This window comes from Anolis sagrei, chromosome 5 (assembly GCF_037176765.1).
Source record: "Anolis sagrei isolate rAnoSag1 chromosome 5, rAnoSag1.mat, whole genome shotgun sequence".
Lineage (NCBI taxonomy): Eukaryota > Metazoa > Chordata > Lepidosauria > Squamata > Dactyloidae > Anolis > Anolis sagrei.
In genome coordinates this window covers 183574086-183592131 of record NC_090025.1, presented here as the reverse complement: position 1 = coordinate 183592131, position 18046 = coordinate 183574086, and the positions used below count along the sequence as shown (strand labels likewise).

The 18046-nt window shown below is 40.2% G+C and overlaps 1 protein-coding gene across 21 annotated transcripts in view; it reads right to left on the bottom strand.

The window, feature by feature from the left end:
- Nucleotides 1–18046, bottom strand: part of PLEKHA5 (pleckstrin homology domain containing A5) — a 187089-nt gene that overhangs the window by 39129 nt on the left and 129914 nt on the right. For 19 of the 21 annotated variants that reach the window (XR_009631569.2, XM_060776628.2, XM_060776627.2 and 16 more), the window contains 3 exons: nucleotides 13578–13678; nucleotides 12731–12846; nucleotides 2108–2572 (listed from right to left, as the gene is read on the bottom strand). Coding sequence is in view for 20 of the 21 variants with exons in the window: in XM_060776628.2 (XP_060632611.2) it covers nucleotides 2108–2572; nucleotides 12731–12846; nucleotides 13578–13678 (682 nt within the window). In the remaining variant the exon portion in view is untranslated. Of the gene's footprint in view, nucleotides 1–2107; nucleotides 2573–12730; nucleotides 12847–13259; nucleotides 13316–13577; nucleotides 13679–18046 lie in introns of those variants that run through there. The other 2 variants (XM_060776626.2, XM_060776630.2) reach the window with 2 other exon arrangements.

The following is an 18046-nucleotide window of genomic DNA, read 5'->3' as shown; positions in this document are numbered from 1 at the left end:
ATACAGCCTAATTTTCAAGGCATTCTTTTTTTAACTGCAACTGCTAACATGTGAATAGGGTGATGTGACTTATACAACTGTTTCATCTTGTTTATATGCATACTGCTCTCTATCACAAATATTTTATCATATAACCTCCCACGCAAATACCAAAACTAAAAAAAAGGCCAAGGAGGTAGAGGAAAGCTTGAATGTGCACAGTCAATTTATCACGCTGCCTGGAAAATAAAGATGAAAAACAAGAAATGTATTTTAAGATCTTCAAAGCACTTCAATTTATTCATAAATTTAAGTCTCACGTAAATCTGTGACTCCTTGACTTTTATTATGACGAAGTCCCCTCACTAACCTAGGAACAATATGCCAAAGGTCTGACATGTGTAAGTCAAAACAACAACAAAAAATTTCCAAAGCAAATTAATAATAATAATTCATCTGTATCAACCTTTTCGCATTTGATAGACCAATTATATTTAATAATCTCAGATTCCCTTTAACTAATTGCTGGGCAAATAAAAACTGATAGCAAGATATTTGAAATCTTTATTTTTATTCCATTGGAATCCAGTTACCTATCATCTGTTGAACACAGTTTTACTATGCCAATATTTATCAGACCTTACTGGACAATATATGAACTGCATGGACAAATTTATCATCCTTTAAAAAATATATCTAGAGTCACTAATAGTGTTTAGGAAATACATGAAGTACAACTGGAAAAGTCAGCTTTAATGGGTCATCTTTCTTGCTGGTTTAGATTACACTCTTGTAGTGACATTACTCCATTTCTTACAAGTTTTTTTTTTTTTTTGCAAACAATGTCCTTCAGTCCCTTATCATGTATAACCACCATTTCTCATATCCAGTAGCCTTAACAATGTCAATCATCCAGAGAATTCAGTGCTTGAGATTCTTTGGCATGTCCAAGGCATCCTGTTACTTTCATACCACCTTAAGAGACTAGAATTTGATATTCCACTCCAACACTCTAACCAATAAAATGCTTAGCTTTGAATGTAACTGTGTGAGAGAAAACCAATAGGGCTGTCCAACCACGGAAAAATTTGTTTCTAAACTCAATTCGTTTTTAGGGGGTTTTTGCGTTTCGATTTTTAAAAGAATTCCGAAATTTTTCTTTAAAAAAGTTCGATATTTACGAAATTTCGGAAGTTACGAAACAATTACGGAACAATAACGAAACAATTACGAATCGATTCGTTAATGGCGGACGCGATCGTGCAATACGCTAAAAAAACCTCCAAGTGGGACAGGGGGAACTTCTGAAGCTTCCCTCTCCCTCTGTTGTTGACTGTTGGTGTGATAATTTTATTTTTTTTCACTGATAAAACAAACAGCAACCCTAAAACTTGCACCAGACATGCGGAAATAATAACGAAACGATTTCGAAACAATTTCGAAACAATTACGAAACAATTACGAAACGAATTGAAAAATTCGTTTCGTTTTTTAGTTGCTCCTGAATAGTTCAATATCGCTTCGTCAAAAAAAATAACGAATTAATAACGAATTACAAAATTAACGAACGAAACCGCCCAGCCCTAAAAACCAAGCTAGGATCACCAACAATGATAGGTACACCTTTATCTTCCACAGAGAGTTAGTGATAGAACTGCACTAGTGGATTTTATGATTGAGGGCAAAGAGTTGGTATTAGTCTCTTCATGAAAAGATGCCTACTTAGAAAAGAGAGCTGGATGAAGTAGCAGATAAATATGGAAAAGTCTTTCTACAGAATTCACACTATTATTTAATTGTTTTTTAAACTTTTGTATTAAAGCTCTTTTAAAATTGTTTAGTGTGGATAGATGTTAGCTGCCTTGACTCCCCATGGGGAGAAAGGCAGGATTTAAATAAATATATAGATGATGATGATGATGATGATGATAATAATAGTTATATCATCTACTTGTATTTAGGAAATGTATACATCAAAATTAAAGTTAGTATTAGATAGCATCTCAAGTTTGTTTACCATCTTCTTTCTATGTAACCAAAACCCTTACAACTCTATTTTAGATTCTATAGTAAAATGAAATTGAAGCATGATATATACTGAGAGTGCAACAGCAGTGAAATTACTCACCCTCTTGTTTCTTCATCAAGTCCCTTTCCTCTCTGTATTTTAATCCACTGTTCCAACTGCAGCATTGAATTCGTTCTCTGTATAACACGTTCAGATTCTATGTGTGAGTGAATGGCATTGTGATGGAACCCATCTCCAGAGTCTCCTAGAATAAGGTTGACAGCTTTCTCTGACCCATTCAAATGAATGGGCCTGTAGTGTCCCGGTGGAATTGCGCTTATTGGCAAAGTCCCATAGTCTGAACCCAAAGAATTCAGTTTTACACTGTTAATTTTTGTTAAAGGTCTATCACGCCCAATTTTTTGAAATCCATATTTTTCTGCTTCTAAAGCCTTTTGTTCTTCCACTCGGCTCACTTCTTTGTTCCGTTGGTTATTCTGAGCTTCTGGTTTTATTAGCACTCGGTGGTTTGCAATGTTATTTGCTTCACGAGGTGGTGTGTTTTCAACAGTGATCTTGTCTGTTCTAAAAAAGAGAGGAAAAAACACACACTGGATAAAAATATCATGCTGAAATTTGCTTTCAGTGGTTTGATACTATGACATTTTTTTTCAATCTTGCAGGCCACACAACATGGAACAGGGAACACAACAGTACCAACTATAACAATAGAGGCCTAAGCAAAAGTGCTGACCTCTGAACCCGCTGGATGTAATTATAGCCAATTCAGAAAGGCTATATTCACTGCATGTTCTCCCTGTTTGAAAACCCTGAATCACACTGCCTTAAAACGAGATGTGAGGAGTGAGGAATGATGGTGTCAATCCCATTGGTTGTACAGATTTGGGAAGCATAACACGTCCACATGTTCTACCAATGACTGAGCTCCTACCCCACTTCTGTGTTCTTGCGCTTTCCTACTCTACTGCTGAGTATGTATGGCCAGTGTGGACTACATACCACCGTGTTAAAACAGTGGATGTGGCCCTTAATGTTTAGCCGATATTGCACCACTTAGCATCCACCGGGAAGTAGCAGCCAATAATGAAAGGACCAAGGCAGTGAAATCTCTGTCCCATCCTCTGTTTGGATATTAGCCAGTACAGCAATGCCTTAAATCAAGAAATAGTTTTCTAAGATCTACAGAGATACTCGCAGGAACACCTCAGAAATCGAGAGTCCAAAAGTGGCAGGCAAAACCTGAGAACCTCAAGCCACGGCTGATACCAAATGAGAGACTCCCTCCTGGGCACAAAGAAAACTGGGCAACTTGAAAGGCGCTAAACAGACTGCACTCTGGCACCATGAAATGCACAACCAACCTTAAGAAATGGGGCCACAAAGTGGAGTCCATAACATGCAAATAACATGTGAATGTGGAGAAGAGCAAACCACAGAACACTGATTAAAATGCAGCCTGAGCCCTGCCACATGCACAATGGAGGACCTTCTTACAGTAACACCAGAGGCACTCCAAGTGGCCAGCTACTGGTCAAAGGACATTTAATATAATGCCAAGTTTTTAAACTTTGTGTTTTTAAAATACATTACAACTGTACCCTTGGTTCGCTTCTGGTACAAATAAAATGCCTAGCAATAAAAGTCAAAAGAGCATAGAGGAGAAAAGGACAATAGCTGATATTTTGTTTGGAATTTACATCATTTTAAATGGAAACACTGAACACGAGTAGTTCTGCAATGCCATACAACATATGGCCATTTGTTGTGCAATGGCAGCAAGAGGACTGACTGATGCAGCATGGCGATACACATTGGGGCATTCCGGAGTGCACATCCAGACACTGGTCAGAACACAATGGGAACCCATAACTTTTAATATTATTTGTGTATTAGAGGTGCCCAATGTGCATCTTCACAATTTGGTATCAGGATTTCACTGTATTTCTTCAATACAGCTATGGCTCTGTAAAATTATGAAATGCTATCTGGAATGAAGGATGTTTGGCAACTACCAGTATTGTATGAAAGCCTTGTGGTTTGAGTGCTGGACTTTGACTCCGGAGACCAGGGTTCAGATTTCTACCCTGGGCAAATTATATTCCCTTAGATTCAGAGGAATGTGATGGCTAACCCCCTCCAAAAAAAGTCTTGCCAGGTAAACCCAATGGTAAGTTTGCCTTAGGTTCATCATAAATCAGAAATGACTTGAACACACAACAGCACTGCTATATACCACTGCTAAAATTCTGTTTTGTGTATTAAATGTTTTTAAAAGAATCCCTCTATATACTGAATCTGGCAACTGAGGAAAAGGACAAAAAAAAATCTAGATCACATTTCTTAGTATGAAGCTGGAAAGGCACACTTTGTTATTTATTTTTTGTAACCACAGCCATTGGAATTTTACTTTATTTCAAGCCAAAGACTTTTAAACAGTGAAACAGAGCTGTCACGCTCACAGATGCCCTGTGCCAGCTATTTCAGCATATAAAAGGGAATATTATTCTATTTTACACTTCACATGGTCACTGACATCATCAATTCACTTCATTTTGTGGGTATTCATGTCAGTTATCATTCATCTATTGAAAAACACTTGTGGCTTCTGTAATTACAGCCGCTGAAATATGTGCTGACTTGAACTGTGGTATAAAATAATTGTATCCTTTCAAAAGCTGTAACAGCTGCACAGTTAGCATATTTACCCATAAGATATTCAGATGTTGACAGATCTGCCAATTTTTAGTAAATTCCAGATTTCTTCCTCTGCCTTTTATGCCATTTTCTCTGTCATACTCATCTTCTATTTCAACTCCTAGTCAGAACCCCAATACTTCTCCCCAATGTCATATTAACCCTATAACCTGCTGTGTTCCCCTCTTCTCATAATAACCATTGTTATGTAATTCCACATATATTGTCATTTGGTTCCTACTTCCCACATTTATGTTTTAGTCTTCAAATATCCCTCTTCCTCAAATGTTCTGCATCTCTTTAGAAGCACATTCACGTCCCTTCTTAAAAAAAAAAAACTTCTGTGTCTCCTACTGGTAATTTAAGTCTGGCATACACCCACAGAAAGGATTTATTCCAAGGACTTCAAGGATATTGTTTTGCCAAAACTAAGGGCCAATTCCTCCTTCTCCATCTGTTAGCCATCTTTATGTCACGGGCCATTATTTTATTATTGCTCCTGTCCCCAGAATGGAGGCCACTGCTCTCTCTTGCCTGGTTCTTGTTCCATATCTGATGGCTGTTTCTACCTAATACTCTTCCAGTTGAAATCCTCCTGGTCTCTGGATTCCTCAACTTTCCCTACATTTTAATTTGCGTCCAAGATGGTGATGGTGATGATTATTAACCCACTTTCTTCTCTTAAACAACAATCAAAGTGACTCACAACATTTAAAACACTGCAATTTAAAACATACAGTGTATAAATGTTCTAATTACTATCTTCTTTAAGGACTATTTTTTCTAATATGAGTACTTCTCCAATTCTGTCCCTTTCTGCATTCAGATATGCAACTTTTTCTAACTTCCCTTCTTGGACATTGACCACAGGGCATCTTTTTTTATTTCCAGGGAGGTCGTAACACTGATTCAAGGTGTCACCCCTTTCTGATTGATCAAGGGTCTGGAGAACAAGCCCTATGAGGAGCAGCTTAAGGAGCTGGGCATGTTTAGCCTGAGGAAGAGAAGGCTGAGAGGAGATATGATAGTCATGTATAAATATGTGAGAGGAAGCCACAGGGAGGAGGCAGCAAGCTTGTTTTCTGCTTCCCTGGAGACTAGGACACGAAACAATGGCTTCAAACTACAACAAAGGAGATTCCATCTGAACATGAGGAAGAACTTCCTGACTGTGAGAACCGTTCAGCAGTGGAACTCTCTGCCCCAGAGTGTGGTGGAGGCTCCTTCTTTGGAAGCTTTTAAACAGAGGCTGGATGGCCATCTGTCAGGGGTGATTTGAATGCAATATTCCTGCTTCTTGGCAGGGGGTTGGACTGGATGGCCCATGAGGTCTCTTCCAACTCTTTGATTCTATAATTGAACCTACTGCAAAAATATAAATCTAAAAGGATGTTTTTTCAAGGAATCACATTAATATGGATTCATCTGTTGAGGAATATCTGAGAGATGAAGGGCACTCATACCCTGGGCCAATCATCCTAATTAAAATAATTTCAACATCTGAACAATTATTTCAACCAGCCTGTAAGTTGGTTTGTGTGTGTATTGTTTTGATGTACTGCTCTTCCCAAATACCATGGGATTGCCACAAAAGGTGTTGTGGATTCTGTAGTTTTGGCTTCCTCCTTACCACTTCTACAAATACAAAGACTGAAGCAAGATAGCTCTTCTCTCATTGCCAAGATACTAGAAACATGAAAACCCAGAAAAAAGGAATGTCCAGCTACTCATGGTGTATTACATCCAGCATGCTCATGAATTAGAACAATACATAGAACATGCAGAACTATATATATGTATATATGTGCGCGCACACACATGCACAGGCAGTCCATGAGCTACAAAAATGTGATTTAAAAACGACTCATAGTTAAGAACAGGGGTGAGACAACAGGAAGGGAAAAAAATCTACCTCTAGAAGAGAAATTCCTGTATGGATATTAGACAAACTATAAAATTTACTTACTTACTTAGGCGATCCCTCGTTGGACGAGTAAGATGGTCTTCCATCATGGGTTTCCTTGTGGGTCCGCATGTGGCTGTGGAGCCCTATTCTTGCTCTGCATCTTCTTCCGCAGTGAGGGCATTGGTTTCCAGGTGGAAGGCGGTCCCGGTCGGGGTTGGCTTGACGCGCCTTCCTCCTGGCACGTTTCTCTCTCTCACCCTCCACTCGTGCCTCCTCGAATTCTGCAGCACTGCTGGTCACAGCTGACCTCCAGCTGGAGCGCTCAAGGGCCAGGGCCTCCCAGTTCTCAGTGTCTATGCCAGAGTTTTTAAGGTTGGCTTTGAGCCCATCTTTAAATCTCTTTTCCTGTCCACCAACATTCCGTTTTCCATTCTTGAGTTCGGAGTAGAGCAACTGCTTTGGGAGACGGTGGTCAGGCATCCGGACAACGTGGCCTGTCCAGCGGAGTTGATGTTGGAGGACCATTGCTTCAATGCTGGTGGTCTTTGCTTCCTCCAGCACGCTGACGTTTGTCCGCTTGTCTTCCCAGGAGATTTGCAGGATTTTCCGGAGGCAGCGCTGATGGAATCGTTCCAGGAGCTGCATGTGACGTCTGTAGACAGTCCACGTCTCACAGGCATATAGCAGGGTTGGGAGGACAATAGCTTTATAGACAAGCACCTTAGTATCCCTACGGATGTCCCGGTCCTCAAACACTCTCTGCTTCATTCGGGAAAATGCTGCACTTGCAGAGTTCAGGCGGTGTTGTATTTCGGCGTCGATGTTGACTTTGGTGGAGAGGTGGCTGCCAAGGTAGCGGAAATGGTCGACATTTTCTAATGTTACACCATTAAGCTGTATCTCTGGCATTGGAGAGGGATGGGCTGGCGACTGCTGGAACAGCACTTTGGTTTTCTCGATGTTCAGTGACAGGCCAAGCTTTGTGTATGCTTCTGCAAAGGTGTTGAGAGTGGCTTGTAGATCTTCTTCTGTATGCGCACAGACGACATTGTCATCAGCATACTGGAGTTCTATAACAGATGTTGTTGTGACCTTGGTTTTGGCTTTCAGTCTGCTGAGGTTAAATAGCTTGCCGTCTGTCCGATAGATGATTTCCACTCCGGTGGGAAGCTTCCCATCAACAAGGTGTAGTATCATGGCGATGAAGATGGAGAATAAAGTTGGGGCAATAACACATCCCTGTTTGACGCCCGATTCCACCTTAAATGGGTCACTTTGGGAGCCATTGCTGTCCAAGACTGTTGCCATCATGTCATCATGGTGGAGCCGCAGGATGTTCACAAATTTGCTTGGGCACCCGATTTTTTGGAGGATGGTCCAGAGAGCGCTGCGATTCACTGTGTCGAATGCCTTTGCAAGGTCGATGAATGCCATGTACAGAGGTTGGTTTTGTTCCCTGCATTTTTCTTGGAGCTGTCGTGCAGTGAAGATCATGTCCACAGTTCCTCTGGAGGGGCGGAAGCCGTTCTGGGATTCTGGGAGGGTGTCTTCTGAGAGGGGCAGAAGGCGGTTTGCAAGGATTCTTGCGAGGATTTTTCCAGCAGAGGTTAGAAGGGAGATACCTCGATAGTTTCCGCAGTCTGTTCTTTCCCCTTTTTTGAAGAGGGTGATGATGGTGGCATCCTTGAAGTCTGCTGGGATTTTCTCGGTCACCCACACTTTTTCTATGAGCTGGTGGAGTTGGTGTGTCAGCGCAGGTCCTCCCTCTTTAAAGATTTCAGCAGGGATCCCATCTGGTCCGCTGGCTTTGTTGTTCTTTTGTTGGCTGATGGCATTGCTGACTTCTTCCAAACTAGGCAGTGCTGCAAGCTCATCCCTGGTTTGTTGTTGCGGGATTTGTGAGAGGACCTCTTCGGCCACACTGGAGCTGCGGTTTAGGAGGCTTTGGTAGTGTTCTTTCCAACGTAGTGCAATTGACTTTTGGTCCTTCAGGAGTTTGGTTCCGTCTGATGAGCGTAGAGGCTGTATGCCATGGTTTCTTGGCCCATAGATGACCTTTGTGGCTTTGAAAAATCCTTGAGCATTATGGGTATCTGCCAGGTGTTGGATTTCTTCAGCCTTCTTTGTCCACCAGATGTTCTTGAGTTCTCTTGTCCTTCTTTGGACCTCAGCTTTTGCACTGGCGTAGATCTTTTTCTTAGCAGCACAGTTGATGTCTCTCTGCCATGTTTGGAAGGCTTTCCTTTTCTTGTCGATTAGCTGTTGGATCTCGATGTCATTTTCGTCAAACCAGTCTTGATGTTTCTTGGCTTGGTATCCAATAGTTTCTTCGCAGGCTTGGATGATGGAGGTCTTCAGTTTGTTCCAATGTTCCTCAACATTTTCAGGGTGTACTGTGGGTAGATGGTCCTTGAGTGCGGTTTGGAGATGGGCTCGCCTGGAGGGCTCCTGAAGGGCTTGGGTGTTCATTTTGCGCCTTGTCTTTCTTCCTTGGAGTCTGCGCTTGGGGGCGATCTTGATAGCCATCGTGGATCGGATTAGCCTGTGGTCGGTCCAGCAGTCGTCAGCACCTGTCATGGCTCTTGTGAGAAGTACGTCACGGCGGTCTCTGGCACGTGTGATTACATAGTCTAAGAGGTGCCAATGCTTTGACCGGGGGTGCTTCCATGATGTCTTGAATTTGTTTTTCTGGCGGAAGAGCGTGTTGGTGATGACAAGGTTGTGCTCTGCACATTTGGTGAGAAGCAGGATGCCATTCGAGTTGCTGTTTCCAACCCCGTCTTTTCCTATGGTGCCTGGCCACAGGTCGAAGTCTCGCCCGACTCTTGCATTGAAGTCCCCCAGGAGAATGATTTTGTCCTCCTTAGGTATCCCCGATAGGACAGTGTCCAGCTGATAGTAGAATTTCTCCTTGATGTCTTCATCAGCGTCTAGTGTTGGTGCATAGGCACTTATGATGGTTGCCCGTTGGTTTTTGGCAAGATCAATTCGGAGGGTGGAGAGTCGTTCGTTGATGCCAGTGGGTGCTTCGGACAGATGTTTCACCAGATCATTCCTGATAGCAAAACCAACTCCGTGCATTCTTTGGTCTTCTTCGGGCAGTCCCTTCCAGAAGAAGGTGTAGCCTCCTTTTTCTTCCTTCAGCTGTCCCTCTCCTGCTCTCCGGGTCTCCTGAAGGGCTGCTATGTCGATGTTGAAGCGTCCCAGCTCCCTTGCGATGATGGCAGTTCTGCGTTCGGGGCGTTCACTGTCACTGTTGTCCATCAGTGTCCGTACGTTCCACGTACCGAAGTTCATTTTTCTTTTTTGACCGCAGGATGGTGACCCCACTGGACGCGGCAGTCCAGTCAGGGATAAGTGAGGCAGACTATGTTTAGGGCACCTTTTCTAGCCCCCTCCCCGTGTGGGGTGAGCAGAGTGGGTCCTAAAAAGGGCTGCTCAGTCGCGGATACAGCTGCCGAACTACTCAACTGCCTCGGACCTTGAGGTAGAACGACTGAGTCCGTACCCACCGCCCATGTGCCAGTCTGTGACTAGGGGCTTCCAGATTTCACAGTCCTGCCCCCGTCGCCACTCGCTGATCGCCATGGGACTTTGGTTCCTTGGTTTTTATTTTCTTTGGAAGACGCCTGTGCGTGGGTTTTTTTAATGTGTGGAGGTCAGTGCACAACTGAACAACACACAGTCTTCACAGATGAGGTTCCACTGGTGATGTAGTTTAACACAATGACCGTGGCTTCTCAGTCTGTTGCAGCCTTCTTCCGCCTTCGCAGCCGTTGTAACATGTGCCATGTTATCCTCCGCCTGCTCCGCCGTTGAGGTCTTTGGGTCTTCGGACTGTGCTTGGTCTGGGACCTCCCCCGCGGCCACTCCTGGGAGTGCACGACTCCAGTTGTTGTGCCCACAGGTTCATCGGAACACGCAAGCCCCCTCACCACGACAAGGTGACAGTCCATCGAGGGGGTAAAATTTAAGTATGTAGGCAAACTGAGAGAATAGTGTAATTCTACTAATAATTTAGGACACACCAATTTTCTACTGCACATGACAAACCACAATATTTCTAACCATAACTCTGCTTCATGAACATTTTCAATTGATAGTACTTAGATAAAATTGTGCAGAATTGTAGGCAGTGAATATGGATGTATTGCTGTTCGATTTCTTAGTGCATTTTTGTTGTTATGGAGAAGTAAAATTTAACATGGAAAAATAACATATTTTTATGTAATATGGAAAGAGCTGATGCACTATTTAAATGATCTAAAACTAATATAATTAGCAATGAAACGACAAAAGTGGTGGCTTCATTCTTTGAGTGACAGGATTAAATTACCATTTGCTTTCTTGAATCATTTAGGATTAATTATTCTTAATAGACCCCCCTCAGGATATTATTAAAATGTGGTGGTATTAGAACACACACACCCCTGGCAGACATTGTGATGTGAGAGCACATACAATTAAGTCTTTAAGGCAAAATACATTAGCTAGTTGAGTCATGTAAAATGAAAATAAAGGTAAAGGTTTCCCCTTGGTGTTAAGTCTAATCGTATCTGACTCTGGGTCGTGGTGCTCACCTCCATTTCTAAGCCGAAGAGGCGGCGTTGCCAATAGATACGTCCAAGGTCATGTGGCCAGCATGATTGCATGGAGCGCCGTTACCTGGAGGGGTATCTATTGATCTAGTCATATTTGCATGTTTTCAAACTGCTAAGTTGGCAGGAGCTGGGGCTAATAGCAGGAGCTCACCCCGTTCCCCAGATTTGAACCGCCAACCTTTTGGTCAGCAAGTTCAGCAGCTCAGCAGTTTGACCCGCTGTGCCATCTAGAGTAACTGATTCTGAAAAGTTGTTTAGGCCTCTATTTGAATACTAAAATTGTATCAGTACATTATAAAGCACCAAACTGATGTTTTTCGCACTAAAAGGTAATAATGAAGAAGAATGAGCAGACTATGAAATCCTGTCCTTTGTCCATTCCCATGATACCTCTCTAGCTATGGGTCATTGAAGGAGGCTCAAAGTCAACGCAGTCAGTAGAAGCTAACTATGATAGCACTTCCAGTTTTTAGTGCAATGTAGTTTTAGCTCGGGAACCATCTACTGCATCTCACTGAAAATAGTATTTCAATAAATAGGAGGAAGAAAGAAGGTCTTGACAAAATTCTCTTTTCTGGTGTTTTTCCAGATGACACCTTCCATTTCACATGACACAGTTCAGAAGAAGGGTAACTAAAGCAGCTGTGAATCGGTGGACATATAACCTTAAGCAAAGCATTGGAAATACCTTTAACATGTATGCAGAAAATGGAGACCCTTTCAATCAAATCTAGAGACATTGCTTTTACAAAGAACATATCCTATCAACAACTCCTACTCTTTCTCAACAAAAACAAGATCTAGAGCTTAGTTGCTTTTAATAAAGAGGTATCTCCCTCAAACCATATGAAACAAAGAAAGCATAAGTGATTCAACCTAGATTTCCCGAATATAATGTTAATGGACTGTTTTCTAAACAATCTGATTCAGCCTTCTTCCAGTAAAACAATATGCTCTTATTCGGAACCTTGTAAAATGGAAAACACTTCAGCCAATAAAGTTTCTCTTTTATTTTAAAATGTCTTCCTTTATCTTTTTAGATTCCTCAGCTCAAATATGGCAACAATATTGCAATGAGGGTTAATTATTATTGGAAAAGCATTGTAGGTCTGCACTACTTTACTGTAAAGTATCAATATCATATAAAATCATTCTATAAAGTAGAAAAACAGGTCATTCAAATATGCCTATCATATCTGCAATTCATCACCTCATGAATTGTAAACTGGATTCAATACGCCACAAATGGGTACTGAACATGTACTTGTTTTCTCCTCCAGCTCCTGAAGAACCCAATGTGGTTCCTTGAAAACAACTAAACCTTGGCAAAGAGGCAAGGACATTCAATGTAGAAATGTACACATGTGTCATAAATAATGTTTTAAAATGCAAAACTATTTTCTTTTTTCATGTTTCACAAAACAGAGTTGTCCATTTCAAGACATATCTACTAAAGGTAATACAATGAAAGCTGGGACTGTAATCTGACCAAGATTTTATGTAATGGTCAAATTGTTATACCTTTTCACAGGCTCAGTTTGTACAAGAGCTGCGTCTATCATGGCTTTCATCCATAGCTCCATTTCCTTCCCCGTATCTGTGCAGAAATAATAGGTCCTCATGTTTGGATGAGCTGCCTAATTGGAAATGACACAGTCATTTTGGTGGAAAAGAAGTGAACAAGAGCCTATAAAAAAAGAGAGAAAAATATATAAATTGCATCGTATTACTTGCATCCTTGATCAGTTATTCATTGATTTCAAGATGCAGGTTGACTCCACAAACTCATCACACAGTAACTAAAAGGATATTATTCCATCATCATGCTCATATTTCATGGCAATTATAACAGGGAAAAAATTACTGTGAAATTTGTAAGGGTTGTTTGTGCCTACACAGTGCTCTACATCTAAGTAAGTTCAAAGAGTTATAGGGGGAAATCTGCTGGCACCTGGGAGATATATATATATATATATATATATATATATATATATAAAATTTAAAGTATTAAGAGGGAGAACAGAATAGAAAACTGTAAAATAGTACTCACCCATTACAACTTGAAGTGATTCAGCTTACTCATAACCAAGAACAGCCCGGTGAGATTCCAATTGAAAAACAAAATAAACATCGAGAAATATTTAATAGCTTTAATGCATTATGGACATATTAAAATATCCTGAAAAACTGATGATAGTATTAAAGAGCTCAAATGAAGTAATATCAAAATAATATCCAAAAAGCAATCAGAGCGCTAGACAACAGAAAAACGGTCATCCTCATCTTGCAATCTACAATACATATGTTCATGATTACTGCTTGTTCTTGAACTAAACTCTATAAACCTGAGGATTAATAATATTCTCACCTTAAAAGCATATTTACGGTTGATGTGATCTTCAGCAGAAAGCATGGATATCTGAAAGCTGGGAAGAAGAATGCTCCCCAAAATTCCTTCTTCTTTTTCATCTGGGGAGGATATACACAGGGTTGACAAGAGGAGTAGTATAGTTGACAAAAGGATGCAACATCTTAGTAGCTAGCTATCTGTTTTTAAACTTTGCAGAGAAACTTGAAATTTTTCATTAAAATGCAGGACAAACTACTACATTTAGCATTTTCACAACTTTAATAACAAGATTCCATATTTCTGAACAATATGGCTGTAACAGCTTTTTAACGAGCGATCTTGTCTTTGGTCTAAGGATCCACAAGTAGAGAACATGTTTATAATTCCAATCCCACCACTTGTCAAAATGAGATGGGTGTATGGAGAAGCCAATGGGCATTGTAACAAGGATTGCTGGAAGCCTCCTTTTTGGAGGATATGTGAAGAAGGCCTCATTCATCCCCTTTTACTACCTCCTTCAAGCCATCTATAGAAGCAGTTGTTGACTAGAGCTGAGATTGAATGCTAGACCTTCAGACTGTTAAATAAAAATAGAAGGTTGTACTTATGTGCTTAAATCTTATCAAGAATTTCCAAGACAGAAACAATCAGCAAGAAAGCTACAGGGATCAGCAAGAACATTGCTGCATCCTTCACTCTGCATCAATCGAGAACACCTCACAGCTGTAGCCTTTATGAGTTTTGACTGCCTATGGCTCTTTTTCTGCAAATTCCAAGGGAAGGATACCAGTAGCATTATAAAGCATTATAAAGCTTTCCCCCCCGAGCAACAAGAAACATTTTACAAAATAAATATTTAGTTGCCCTTGAACAGCCAAATTAAATTTGGATATCACTGGACTATAGAAAAGGATTTTGACTTTATTTAAAGACAGCATTAAGCTGAAGTGGTCAATAGAAGGGCTCTGTAATACAAGAAAGCAGACACATAACTCGTAGGGCCCTTCCACACAGCCCTATATCCTAGAATATCAAGGCAGAAAATCTCACAATATCTGCTTTGAACTGGGTTATCCACACTCAGATAATGTGGGATTTTCTGCCTTGATATTCTGGGATATAGGACTGTGTAGAAGGGTCCATAGTTCATACAACTGCCAGAGATCCTGGTAGGGATGTTGCAATCATTGTCACACAATGAAGACCACCCTATACAACAGCAGAATGCTGAGTATTCAGGTAGTATTTGCTATGTCTGCCGTCAATGACTACTATGAACGAAAATGATGCTGTGTTTCTAAAGTGAACATGCAGCCTGCAAGACAGACCATAATAATAAGGACTATGTCATCCTTGAAGTGACTGGATTGAGTTTGAAGGAGCTGGGGGTGGTGACAGCTGACAGGGAGCTCTGGCGTGGGCTGGTCAATGAGGTCACAAAGAGTCAGAAATGACTGACCGAATGAACAACAATAACAAATGTCGTTAATGCCTAAGCATAAATCCATTTGAACCAAGCAGATTTATGGGTGCAAAGATTTTAATTTATGTAGACTTTCCAGTATGATAGAGGCAGTATGAGAAAATCCAGTCGTCATGTGAAATACAGCAATAGCATAAACTAAGAAGGTTTATTATATTTTTAAAAAAAATCAAATGTCTTTGTTTCTCTTTTTTAAAAAAGCAGTTCTAATATATGTGGAGACAGAGACTTTGCTTTATGCATTATTTCCATGTAATATCCTCACTTTCGATGAAATTCATGTAAAGTGTGTGGACACATTTGTCTTATATTATCAATATGATTATGTTAGATTTACTGTACAATTCATTAGTTATATGACAGTCCTCATAAGGGCACAGTTATCAGCCCTGGAACATAACTAGCAACAGTTAAGATTTAGAAACAAAATTGCACAGATGCTAATTTGACAGAAATCCATATTGCTAATAACAGAGTCTCGGTGTAAATACTTTTGTTATTGGAAAATCTTGATTTTCCATAATCATGTCCTGCCTTGGATTTGAGTGCTCTTTTTCCTATTACTGCTGACATTAACAGAAAACAGAAAACATGTATACCAAGTCAGACCATCAAGGCCAGGACTGTCAGCTAGTAGACCTCAATGATTTCAGGCATTAATATTTCCCAGCTGTACTACAGATGCCAGGGATTAAATTCCATGTATGTGGTACACACATTGAGCTATAACAGGGATATTAATACAAACCATATTATGCTAGTTCTTTTATAAGCTCTTTTGCAAATGTGCCAACACCTGATGGCACACTTCTGTATCCAATATGAGCAGAATTGGGACTTGCCTTCATACTCCCACCGGAGCTCCCCTATGGCACTAAAAACTAGCTGTGGGGAAGTTCCCAGACCTCCAAAGCAGTTTTTTAAGAGAATAGATGTGCTTAAAAAAAGGTTAGGGAGATGGCATACTTTTTTGTGGAAACAGTGGGACTAAGTCCTGGCTATGATTGTAAACCATGTTAGGTTTTTAAATTATGGTTTATGAAAGCATTTGCAGCTAGCACAAGCTATTATGAATAAATATCCATGGTTAAAATTTAGAAGTGAAATGATGACAGGATTTACTTGGGAGATGTAAGTACTATGTGTAGCTCTTGAATCATTTGAGCAATAGTATGTTGAGAGCATCTGTGCCATAAACAAATTAGAGATAGGAATCGATGAAGGTATGAGACTCCTACCTTGAGTATATTTCAATGCAAATTACCAAGTAATATGATCTCAAATCTGTTCGAAATATGTGCTCTATGGTACATGGCCCAACATTCATCTCCTCCAAATTACGAATTTAACTAAGATACTAAGCAAAATAAGGCAAAATCCAAAGTGAAAAACACAACTACTAAGACCTTTGCAAGACATTCCACTGCCACTGAATAACTAGTGGTTTCACTTGATCAGAGAATCACTACACCCAGCAAGCTATTTCAATGTGGTTTGGCAGCTTCGAAGAAATGCCATTCAGGCATCTCTAAATGACACAAAATCACTGCCAATTTTTGAGCACAGGTGGTACAGTAATCAAGGTTCATAAAGCTCTATAATTCATCTACCGATTCAATAGGTACAAAGGCCAATTTCCACTTTATGTGCCAGACCAGTTTGCTTCATTGAACATCAAAAGATGTGAAAGATAGATTCATGTCTCAACGGTTAGATGAAAGCTTTGTCAGTTGTATTGCTGACACATTTCTCCACATTTACAGAACACATTTCTCTTCAACCATTGATACAGATAGATGGAATAGGCACAACAAATGCACCTGCTTTGTGTTGTATGAATTGGCCCTAGGTTGTTCAACTTAAAAACAGTGTTTAATTATCATACCGCTGAATGGACAAACAGGACAAACCACATGGCCTATAAGGTCTTGTCATGAATCAACAGTTTCTTAATACAGAGGAACAGCAACATACAGAGGAACAACAATTGAAATCTATGCCTAGAGGATAGAGTTGTGAAATCTTTAGTTCAAATTCTTCAGGTTCCCTGAATGAATAAAATGGTACACATAGTAATACACTGATACACTCTCCATGGTTGGTGAGAAAACTGCATAATCTTCTACCCTTACAGAAAAAAAAATCTAGCCATTCTCAGTCAAAATCAAACTATTTGATTTAGTGTTAATGACTAGTATGCTTATGAAACCCCATGTACATAATAATTTGGTGCCAGGACTCCCCATAGATAACAAAAACCGTGGATGCTCATATTAAATACAATGGCATAGTAGAATGGCATCCCTTGTACATAATGGCAAAATTGTGACCTGCCATAGATGAAGGCAAAACATCAGGAGATAATGCTTCTAGAACATGGCCATACAGCCCAAAAAACCTATAACAACCCAGTGATTCTGGCCATGAAAGCCTTTGACAATACAGAAAAATTAAGGTTTGCTTTTTGTAGTTATTTTGGAGAGGAAGTATTTTCAAGATGTGGATGCTTATTATATTTATTTCTATCCTCCTTTATACCTCTAAAAAGAAACCCAAAGAAGGTATTGATTCTGCTTCCGTGGATGATTGAATCCATGAAAGCTGAATCTATGGATATGGAGGGATGACTGTACTCGGTTATAATGAGCAATCTCATTTAAAAGCCTCTTATCTACAGATTTCCTTGGCTCCTACATCTATTTGTGTTTGCTCATAGAATATGAATAGGACAAAAACAAATACATGATTAGTTTTTGATCACAGGACTTCAATTAGAAGGTTTATTCAATTAGAGTGCACTATTGTCTGAAACAAAGGTGAAATTAATCTTTTATAATATAAGCAAAACTGAAGGTTTCATAACATTAAAATGGCAAACCCCTGCCAGAAACCGAAACACTACTTGAAACTTCTTGAGCACAAGGTTCGGTGTGTTCTTGGACTGCGATGGTCTAATGTTCTGATTAATGGTCTGATTAATGTTGACAACAAATGTGTCCTGCAA